General features: G+C 44.6%; 1 protein-coding gene across 3 annotated transcripts in view; it reads left to right on the plus strand.

The window, feature by feature from the left end:
- Nucleotides 1-12,062, plus strand: part of VPS33B (VPS33B late endosome and lysosome associated) — a 252,332-nt gene that overhangs the window by 150,527 nt on the left and 89,743 nt on the right. For all 3 annotated transcript variants that reach the window (XM_063925840.1, XM_063925839.1, XM_063925841.1), the window contains exons 9-10: nt 8,475-8,579; nt 9,065-9,161. In XM_063925840.1, the coding sequence (XP_063781910.1) occupies nt 8,475-8,579; nt 9,065-9,161 (202 nt within the window). The remainder of the gene's footprint in view (nt 1-8,474; nt 8,580-9,064; nt 9,162-12,062) is intronic.

Genomic DNA, 12,062 nt, shown 5'->3' on the forward strand with positions numbered 1-12,062 from the left:
CCCGAATGCCGGGACACCACGTGACTGCTGTCACCGAGGTCCCTTCAGCCAATCAGCGAGCGCAACGTCCTGGCACTCTGCTGATTGGCTGCACGTCTGAGCTGTCAGACAGCGCCTCGCAAAGCCTCTCTATTATACTCAATGGTGGGAACTTTGCGTCAGCGGTGAGGTCACCCGTGGTCAGCGGCTGACCGCGGGTAACCCCACCGCTACCCGCAAAGTTCCCACCATTGAAAGTAATGGAGAGGCTTTGCGATGCGCTGTCTGAGGTCACAAACGCATACAGCCAATCAGGTGAGTGCAACGAAGTAGCGCTTCCTGATTGGCTGAAGGGACCTCGGTGACAGCAGTCACGTGGTGTCCCGGCATTCGGGGAAAGGGGTCTCATGTGTAAACATGGGACCCCTTTCAGTCCGCTGGTTCGGTTGTTCGTTTTCTTTTTTTGCCAAGTACGAGGATTTATATCTGGACACTGGATTGAGGTGAGTATAATTTGATTCACAGGTACCCCGGATCGTCGGATCAGGAGACGTGGCAGTCGGCGGGTCAACATAGGTAAGTATGTGTGTGTCGGCAGGTGTGTAATAAAGTTTTACTCTCAAGGTGTGTGTCTCCTGTTTTTATTTGGGTATTTTTTTTACAGTAGTACTACAGGTACCAGCGGGCCCGTTTTTCTCCCGCATGCTGGTACTTGTGGTTCTCCAGGTACCAGCTTGCGGGGGTGGCTTGCTGGGACTTGTAGTACTACAGGAAAAAACAATATTCTTTACATTTTCTCAAGGCTATCAGCCTCCCATCCGCAGCCCTTGGATGGGGGGGACAGCCTCGGGCTTCACCCCTGGCCCTTGGGTGGCTGGGGGGACCCCTTGATTGAAGGGGTCCCCACTCCCCCAGGGTACCCCGGCCAGGGGTGACTAGTTGGATATTTAATGCCACGGCCGCAGGGCGCTGTATAAAAGTGACCCCCGGCTGTGGCATTATCTGTCCAGCTAGTGGAGCCCGATGCTGGTGTAAAAAATACGGGGGACCCCTACTCTTTTTGTCCCCCGTATTTTTTGCACCAGCACCAGGCGCAGAGCACGGTGCTGGTTTTAAAAATACGGGGGATCCCCTGTCCATTTCCCCCCCGGATTTTTAGAACCAGGACCAGCTCGAAGAGCCCGAGGCTGGTTATGCTTTGGAGGGGGGACCCCACGCCATTTTTTTCCGAGTTTTTTCCCGTTTTTACCCGTTTTTAAAAAAACGGAACAAAATCCGTCAAATCGGCCGTTTTTCGTCAGCGGGACTGTCGAATCCGTTTTTTATTGCATATGGTCAATTTCGGCACCCACTTGCCGAAATTAGACTGTCGAATTGAAAAACGGACGAAAAATTGCCGCGATTCGCCGCTAATTGCATATACCCCATAGGCTTTCTAATATTAAATCAATAAAAGTTATATTTTATGCATCCATTTTCTATAAAGTGCGCCACACTTAGACCAATTCTTTTCTTTCCCTGTGAATAACTTCAGATATATTGGCAACAATATATTGTGTGGCAGCACCCCTACTCGTAAATATATGAGATATAATAAGATACGGGGTTTTCGCTTCAATTTTCCATGTATAATTATGTTCTAGTGCAGTAGTCTTCCCTTTTCCCATTTAAAGTATATCTACTAACTACAGGCTCTCTTTGCCAGAGGACCATTCTCTGGGTCTAGCTGCCGAACTGCTCTATAAAGGTTCTGAACCTCAGAGTTTTTACACATAAACATACTTGAGTGAACAAACAAATAGCGCAGTACTGATATATCTCCTATTCTCTCTCTCTCATACCCTGAACAAGCCTATACAATGCATCCCTTACTTCTGCTCTTGACTCTGTTGCTCCACTGACCACTATTCAGCCTCGCAGATTAAAACCTCAACCTAGTGTTAAGTTTGATTAACTTTCAGGAAAGAAAAGCAATACCTTTAATGCACAAATGTTCAGGCCGCTGCGACCGCTAAGTGTGTGTGTGTGTGTGTGTGTGTGTGTGTGTGTGTGTAAAACCCCTATGAAATGCGTACATGTTGCGGAATACACTTTATAACCCCTAACAGGAAAGGAAATGCGACACCAATTGTATATGTAATGTTGAGGTCCAACCCAGCAACAAATATTTACTTAAAAGGGGGTTACAACATGAATACAATAACACAAGAGAATAAGCTACAACCAATGATACATACGTTTGTTCGCCAGCGCCACCCGGTTTCCAGTCCTCAGTCAATCTGTATAGATGACCTTCAGAGAATAGACTGAGCCCGGCCAGGAGGCTTGGTTTTTATACAATGGTCCAAAGCATGAAACAAAGGAAACTGTAATCTCTTCATCCATAGGTTAAAGGGCTGGTCATTTACAGTACATGAGAAGTCATAGGTCAGTTTGAATAGGTGGGCGATGCCTGGTCCAGGTGCACTTGCAGATGTCTTCCACTGGGTTCCCGCCGAATATCAAGAGTATAGTAAATACAGTTGATATTAATATTGTACTCCTGCGCATATCTATGCGCAGGAGCATGCTACTTTCTGCAAACTGCAATCAGAATATTGAACTTGAAATACTGTACAGCTGGATACCAAACACCACCTCCTAACCTAATTCTGTCCCCTCATATACTGTAAAGTTGAATCCCTCTGTTGTTATACTTCCAAAGTAAATGTAACTTGCTGGTGTGGTGCGTGTAGGCTATGTGTAAACTATGCACTATGTGGATTAAATATCAGATATGTCTTTGTGGCCTTTCCATGCGAATGCATATGCCACCGTATTTACTCATACTACGCGCTAATACGCAGGACCTCGTGAGCCAATATACGCAACGTGTGAGTATGCGCACGCACGGCAGAACAAGCAGGCGCACGCAGGCCACTATGTGGTGTTTGCACGTGATGCTTGTGGCTATAATATTTTTGACTTCGACACTAGGCACACCAATTGCGCCAGATATCGTAAAAAATTCTCATGTACTGTCGAGCGACAGTGGAAGAAATCATGCTCTAAGGCAGACTTCCTCCATTTCAAACTTATGCTCTCGTCCTTCAGTGCTGCCCTTTCCCTCGCTAATTAGTCATACTTTAAGTACCTCATCTCCTCCCAGTCGTCTAACCCCCGGCGCCTCTTTGCCACTGTCAACTCCCTCTTCAGCCCACCCCCACCTCATCTCCCCTCCTCACTGTGTGCTTTTGACTTTGCCACTTATTTCACATCCAAGATTGACTTTATACGTCAGGACATCACATCCAACCAGACTATCAGTAACCAGTCAGCTCCTATCCCTTACCACCCCTCCCTATCCCTCTCACGAACTCTGACATGTTTCTCCCATGTATCTGGTGAGGAAGTCATGGCCACCATCTGTTCCTCCCCCCACCACCACCTTCCCACTTGACCAAATTCCCTGCCGCCTCCTCCGCTACCTTTCTCCTTCTGTCTGTTCCCATCTTGCCCACCTTCTCAATCTCTCCCTTTCATCAGGCACTGTCTTCTCTGCCTTCAAGCATGCACTCCTCTCCCCTATTCTTAAAAAAACCTAACCTTGATCCAAACACCCTCTCCAACTACCGACCCATCTCTCTCCTCCCTTTTGCCTCCAAACTCTTTGAGCGTATTGTCTACAATCACCTCACTGCCTTTCTTTCCTCCCATTCACTGCTTGACCCTTTCCAGTCTGGCTTCCATTCTCTCCACTCTACTGAAACTGCCCTCGCAAAAGTCTGCAATGACTTTCATGTTGCCAAATCTAAGGGCTACTACTCTCTGCTTATTCTTCTTGACCTCTCTGCTGCTTTTGACAATGTGGATCACCCTCTCCTTCTGAATAACCTTCACTCCCTTGGTCTGTGTGATACTGCCCTCTCCTGGCTGTCCTCCTACCTCTCTGACCGTTTTTTCTTTGTCTCCTCTCATGACCCCACCTCCCTTCTTCTTCCACTTACTGTAGGTGTCCTCCAAGGTTCCATTCTTGGTCTTCTTTTCTCTCTCTATACGTCCTCTTTAGGTGAACTCCTTAGTTATTTTGACTCCAATATCATCTCTATGCTGATACTCAAATCTACCTTTCCTCCCCTGACCTCTCCCCTGCTCTCCTCACTTGTATCTCTAACTGTCTCTCTGCTATCTCTTCTTGGATATCCCAGCGCTTTCTTAAACTTCACATGTCTAAGACTGAGCTAATCATTTTCCTGCCCCCCACACAACCTCACCTCCCACAATTTCATTATCTGTTGATGGCAGTACCATCTCTTCTAGCGCTGTCTTGAAGTAATCCTTGAATCCTCCCTGTCCTTCATACCACACATTCAGCGCCTCTCACAAACATGCATCTCAAAAATATTTCCAGGATCAGACCCTTTCTCACCCAGGATGCTACTAAGACCATTATCCACTCACTGGTGATTTCCAGACTGGACTACTGTAATCTCCTCCTAACTGGCATACCTGACAAATGCCTATATCCACTCCGATCAAGACTCAATGCTGCAGCCCGGCTCATCTTCCTCACCAAACACACTACATCCAACTCCCCTCTCCTACAAGTTCTTCACTGGCTTCCCTTTACTTTCAGAATCCAATTCAAACTTCTCACACACTTACAAAGCCCTCACCCACTCCTCTCCCATTTACAGCTCTGACCTTAACTCCCTCTACGGGATACGGTCCGTAGGTCGACCACTATTGGTTGACATGCATTAGGTCGACATGGGCATTAGGTCGACGTGGCAAAGGTCGACATGAGTTTTTCACAATTTTTTTTATTTTTTCATAGTTTACGATCCACATGGACTATGATTGGGAATAGTTTGCTCGCCATGCGAGGGGACATGGTGCACTAACTGGGGTTCCCAGTCACTTTACAAAGAAAAAAACGACACAACCCCCCCACAAAAAAACTGACTTCGACATTTTTCCATGTCGACCTGATGACTATGTTGACCTTTTCCAGGTGTCGACGTAGTGCCTGTCGACCAATAGTGGTTAACCTAATGAGTGTCCACCTAAATATGGTCGGCCCAATGATCCCATTCCCACTCTACACTCCCACTCATCCTCTTTGCTCCGCTAATGCATGTCGTCTCTCCTGCCTACTGATTACTTCCTCCCACTTCTACCTCCAAGATTTCTCACGTGCTGCTCCCATTCTCTGCAATTCTCTACCTCTCCCCTCAGACTCTCTACCTCTCTACAAAACTTCAAACGCGCTCTGAATACCCACTTCTTCACAAAACCCACCCTAATCACATCCTAATGGTGGGTACACAGTAGGCTATTTTGTAAACAATATCGCTCATTTTTACCCTCCTGAGCAACATTGATTACAATATTTCCCAGTGTGTATGCGGACCCCGCTGACCCCCACTGTAGCCTGTACATGCAGCTCAATCTGACTGTATCGTCGGATGCTGCATGTTCGGGCCGGCCGAGGCATGACGTCACTGTGCGAAACTATGCGATATCGCCCATGCAGCGTATCGCATAGTGTGTACCCACCATAACCCTCTGTTCCTCGCTCACTATCCACTCCATCTGTCACCCTTGTCTGTCTTCCCCTCCACTTTGAATGTAAGCTCTCACGAACAGGGCCTTCAACCCCTCATGTGCTTATCCTTCTCTTTCTTAAACCATCTTCCACAGCACCAAATCAGTGTCGTCTGCTGCTGTAGCTATGTTTATTAACCCTGTACTTGTCCTATATTGTCTTCAACTGTAAGTCATTTTTTTTCTGTTTTGATTATTTGTTTATGTACTCTGTAATTGGGCGCTGTGGATCCCTTGTGGCGCCATATAAATAAAGGATAATAACAATAATAATATAATTTTTTTCTCCCAAAAGACGCATTAGGGCTTTTTTCAGGGATGTCTTATTTGTTTCATGTACAATAATGTTAGTTTTTTTGCGTTGACCACAGCAGTTGGGAGGCCTTTCAGTTGACTTCTTATATTAAATTTATGATCCTTCTATTATTACCTGGAAGGAGTCTGAGTTGACTGGGGAAGTCCAAATGCATTCTAATCTATAAACAGATGTTTTATGCACAATTAAAATAAATGTTTGCATTTTTATTTGTTTCCAGGTTTAGGGAACTTTTCCCACAAGAAGTTTCAGTCCACTTTGCAAGCTGCTGATATACCCCACTTTAGGTTTCAGTCCTGTGAACGTATTCATCTTTTAATTCATGTCTCACTTGCAATGTGCATTTGGTTTACATGTATGATGCAGAGCAAAAATAAGTTAAGAATACAAAAAAATGTAAATATCATTAATATATGCAACAAATTTAAACAAGTGGTTAAAATGAGCTTACTTGTTTAATGATACCATATACTGGCTCCCCTAACAACTATCCTTAAAACAGAAACTACTTCCGCACAAAGGGCCTGATTCAGGTAGCAGAATTTGCAATCCTTGTGAACGCATGCTGGGGGCCGCCCATTGCAGGGCAAGGCCACCCAGCATGCTGACCGCCGCTCCCCCTCTCGACCAAGCAGAAATTGCGATCGCACTGCAATTTCTGCTTAATCGCTACAATTAAGGTTGCCTCCTGCCAGCACATCCTGGCTGCGCCCGCAGGAGACCTGCTGCCATCTTTTTGCTTGCGGCGGCTGCGAGTGATGTCAAGCAGCCATCAGATCACGCCCCCTATTCGCATTGGCACGCCCCCATTTTTTAACCACGCCCCCGTAAACGCTCCGTGAGCGCCTCGGAAACTGAAACATTGCCACTTCCCCCAGGCCCACGAAAGCCTCTGCCTGATTGACAGGTAGAGGCATTTGCATTTTTTGTAGAAAATGCGGGTGTATGCACAGGATGGGTGCTGCGCATGCGCCCACATCATTTTACTAATTTTTGCGCTTTGATCGCGATTAGCGATTCAACCTGAATCGGCCCCAAACTGTTGAACTAAATGCAGCCTAAAGAAATTTGCAATAGAAAACTGTCCCATTGCTCCCCAACATGTATTTCCATCAGCAAGGCTATTAAAACGGTTTCTGTTTTCTATAATTTATTCCATAACTAGCTGAAGTACCCAGCGTTGCCCTGGATTAAATTTTCCAGTTATCAATGAGTTGGATGTAACTGTCAACATATAAAAAATAATTAACACCAATAATTAACATCAAACACACCCATGAGGTGGCTGCCCAGTGTCGTTTTTGTTTTTGGGGTACCGCCAGTAGTCCTGATCCCCAGCTTTTCTTTCTGTTCAGTTTTATAATCACTTTTCCACTGCGAGATGGCTTTAAAGTTTTCGATGTGTTATCAGAGTTGCTATTCCAAGGCTTTTGGGTATGTCAACTGATTTGTGGTTATTTCAGTCACTTATTTCAGATCATTGAATTATGGTCATTCCTGTCAGTTATTGCAGTTCATTAAAGTTTTTTTCCTAATCCATCCAGTGGAGGCCAAGAACAGGCTCCCTGGGTCACAGTTCCTCCCTGTGCATTCCGCCGTGAGGTTTGGCCGACCCCATCCACCTAGTATGTCTTCTGTGATGCAATGCTTCCACTATGTGAAGTTTTCTTCCAAATCCATCCCGTGGCAGGCCCAGAACAGGCTTACTGGGTCAAAGTTCTGCCCAGCGTACACCAACAGGAGGTCTGACTGACCCCAACCCCCTAGTATGTCTTCTGGGATCCAGTGTTACCACTTGTTTTCTTGAACATTGAGGAGGGTACTTTAAATTGGTGTAAAACGAGTCATCTAGTAGTGGGTGGAAAGTATGTCCAGAGCTCTGCACCAGGATGGTATTCTTTCACCACTGACTTTTAGGACAGAGACCTGAGTGTCAACCTGCACTTTGAGAAACCTGATAATACTAATATGAATTAATGTAATTAGATATTTTTATGTATTGTGCATGTATATCTCTCCCGAGTATATATGAATTTGGTATTGGAACACATTAATTATTTCTAACCCCCAGTATTTTCCATCCCCCACATTTTAAAATCCACCGTTCCTCTTCTTTTTGCTTGTGCTGTATTCTAAAGTTCATCTTTAGTATTTAGAATCTGATCGGGGTGGGCACCAATTACCATATGACCCTGGCAGCAGCAAACTCTGGTTTTCACGTATCCAGGTCTAGGAGTGCAGGTCTCCATAATCTTAATAACCTAATCCCGCTGTGGTAGACATTGGCATCTGACATATGAAAACTACAGTATGTGCTTGGCATTTCTCTACCAGTATCTTACAAACATAAATCTCATGTTCTTGGCAGTCTAACTGTTAGTTTAGTAGCTGAGGAAACTGTACATGTGGTGGCACAGCAGTCTCATTTTAATTAAAAATAGCTTTTATGTGTATATCCAACTGTACTTAATTGCATCTTTTTTATTTTATAACTGGAAATAATTACTTGTAATATTAAGCTTGGACCTCCATCTTTTTCGCATCATTGCTGTGTTATGTATGAAAATCTATTTATCTTCTGATGTTTTCCAAGGAGGGGGACCAGCGTTGGATTGGCACTGTGGCCAAAGCTCTCGATTTATTGGATTCTATCTTTGGACCAATATCCAAGGCCTATGGCATAGGAAAGTGCGCTAGGGTAATTATTACATGACACTATTTGTAACCTGATTTTAAAGAAGATGCTCACCTTCTTGAGGAATGAACTAACTCCATTACCATACCCCTGGCTAATAGACCACTGGCGTTCCCTTGTTCCTTCCTTTGTTAGAGAGTTAAGCTAGACCCTCATACCGTACTCTCCAGACATGTTTGACCATAGAGCCTTGAGTTCCAATACATTGTCTCACATGGAAGGCTCCTCTGAATGAAGGGTAGCAGCCAGTGAAACAGATGTTGCCTTTCATTTGTCACCGTGCATTAGATTTCCAGTCTACGCAATCTCTTGGCCGCAGAAGTCAGTGTAGGAAGAAAAAGTTGTAACTTTCAGTCATTATGGAAATATTGGATGTATAAAACCTTCCTCCAAAGATTAACAACCCCTTAAAGAAACCATTCTATATTTGACCATATAGGCATGATAAATGAAATGCTATTAATGTAGAAAATATATTTTCATTACAGATGTCCTATGAATTATGGAAAGAGCTTGTGGAAGACTATGAAACTGATCGCAAGGACAGAAGACCAGCTGTGGGAACTGCATTTCTGATTGACAGAGGTTGGGATTTTTACAGTTAATATTTTGTTATATATATATATATATATATATATATATATATATATATATATATATATATATATATATATATATATGTATATTGAAGCATTATTTAAAAATGTTGCATAATTAAAATATAATATGTATCTGCCCGAGTGGCTGAACTAATGGTGGTGCAGCCACTGCAGTGTATAGGGACTCACAGCAATGAACGGCCGGCAGCATTACCAGCAGTACTGTAATCAGTCAGACTGATTCATAACAGTATGCCACAGCCGGCCATGGGCAAGGACGCCGCCGCAGTCTGGAAGCGGAGAGGAGAGCTGGAGGCAGTCTGGCCGGATGAGAAGTGGAGGAGTGCCCCTCCCCTTCTCAAAGGTGGAACTAACATTGCTACAGGTCCTGCCTTCCCCCCTTGTAAAGTCAGTGGGAAGAGGGAAGTGTCCAATTACAGCAGTTCTAGATCCATAATGCTATCACTTATGAGAATGAAGGAAAGCAAATGAGTTTGCTGCCCGGGGGGTTGTCTTTGAGTACGGTGAGAGGGCAGTGTGCTGTGAGGGGGTAGTCAGTGCTGCAAGGGGAGACTATGAGGGGGAGGTGAGGTGAGCTCTGAGGTGGTCTGTGTGATATGAGAGGGGTCATAAGCTGTGAGGGGGTCAGTGAGTTCTGCAATGGGGGACAGTGAACTATGAAGGGGAGATCACCTTCCCCTCATAGTTCACTGTCCCCCATTGCAGAACTCACTGGCAATGGGAGACAGTGAACTGTGAGGGGGATCGTAAGCTGTGATGGGGTTGTAAGTGCTGCAAGGGGGGACCGTGAGCTGTGAGCAGGTCAGTCCGTGCTATAAGGGGCAGTGAGTGCTGTAAGTAGGGACAGTGAGCTGTGTAGGGGAAGAGAGCTGTGAGGGGGTCAGTGCGTGCTATGGGGGGATGTAAGCAGTGAGGGGTGCAGTGAATGCTATAAGGGGAGAGGTGCGGTGTCGGTGTGTGCTAAGGGGGCATAAGCTGTGAGGGGGATAGTGAATGCTGCAAGTGGGGACAGCGAGCTGTGAAGGGCTTAGTCTGTGCCATAAGGGGGGACAATGAGCTGTGAGGGGGTCAGTGCGTAAAATTAGAGGGGTAGTGAGTGCTGCAAGGGGGAACAGTAAACTATGAGGGGGAAGTGAGCTGTTAGATAGTCAGTGTATGCTATTGGTGGGGGGTAGTAAATTGTGAGGGGCAGTGAGTTTGTGTCCGTTGTCATCTCAGGAGATTACAAATGTAATTTGTGTTGCATTTGTTACACTATATGTAAATACATGAAAAATTCAATTTGTAATCTCCTGTTTCCACATTTTTTCTTTTGCATAGTGGGGGTGGGGACCCTTACCCTTTTACAGTTGCTAAAATATAATTAAATTACATTAGGAAAGTAAAATATGTACAATGAAATAAGAAATGTAGTTGTGTGTAAAGATGAAAATCTAGTTTGCTACCAGGAAATCAGGACATCTGTAATGTCCAACACAATATAAAAAAAAAAAAGTTTAAGGAGAGGGTTGGATATAATATATAGACATATGATTGTCTGTTGTTCCTTTAGTCTTGTCTGGGATAGATTAAACTGCTATATTAATATAGTGAGATTATGGGTGGTATTCAACTAAGTGCCATTTTTTTGACTGGTTGAAAAAACTGCACTAATTCGACACAGGATATTCAATTGCGGGCATTTTCGCCCATTTTTTAATCCATTTTTCGCCCACATCGTTTCCCTTTTTTAATTTTTTTTAGTCGAATTGGCATGGATGAAAATTGCGTCCAAAACAGGTGAAAACGCCCGCAAAATCACCAAATCACGTGTATCAGCGGCACATTCGCCAATACATGTGGTTTTCGCCAGTGCCGGAATTTTCGACAAGTTGAAAAAACGGCACAGGCATTGAATAGATCAAATGTAAATTCGGCCTAAAAACGGGCACTAATTGAATACCCCCTATGTTCCTCAAATCCAGTAGTTACCAAACTTTCTTTGAATCATGGCGTCCCAAGAGTATCACAATCATTTCCACAGCACCTCTAGGCCAAAAGTTTCTTATTGAGAAATTCAGAAAAATGATGGAGTAAATTGTGCTTACCTGTCAGGTATGTGGTTAGGGTGGGTTGGGATTGGTTTGCCGGTGGTCAGAATACCGACCACGGTATTCTGATAATAAGAATCCCGAGAGGGGAAGGTAAGTATGCTTACCGTCCCCCAATGGCATCCTAATCCTCCCTGTCTACAGCCTAAACCTAACCCCTCCCTGGTGGTGCCTAAACCAAACCCCCTACTCGCAGCCTAAACCAAACCCCCCTACTCGCAGCCTAAACCTAACCCTCCTACCCGCAGCCTAAACCTAACCCTCCCCCCACAGTCTAACCCTAACCCTCCCTGGGAGTGCATAAACCTAACTCCCCCCTCCCCGCAGCCTAACCCTATCCCCCCCCCCATAGCTTGTGGCTCTACTCGGGATGCTGGTGTCGGCATTTTGAATAGTGTCGGGATTCTGGTGCCGGTATCCTGACCGGATCCCGGTGAGGGACAGAGCTGCACTTTGTGTTTGTCCACATATTATATGATTGGCAGCCACCATAATCACTGCTTAAATCCATGACATACCTGATTAAACTTTCCTTGTCGTGTTTCTTAATAATAATAATAATTGTTATTACATAATTATAGCGCTATAGTTCAAATAAATCAACAAATCTAGCTTCAAATTTTGATGCCAAAACTAATTTAGTTTACTGCATGTCTGATTTATTCACTATATAACTACTATAAAAGAAAGATCTGTGGGGGAGATTTATCAAAGCTTGAAAACAGATAAAGTAGAAAGAGATAAAGTACAAGTCGGTAGCTTAAACACTGTAAAAT

This window comes from Pseudophryne corroboree, chromosome 6, assembly GCF_028390025.1.
Source record: "Pseudophryne corroboree isolate aPseCor3 chromosome 6, aPseCor3.hap2, whole genome shotgun sequence".
Classification (NCBI taxonomy): Eukaryota; Metazoa; Chordata; class Amphibia; order Anura; family Myobatrachidae; genus Pseudophryne; species Pseudophryne corroboree.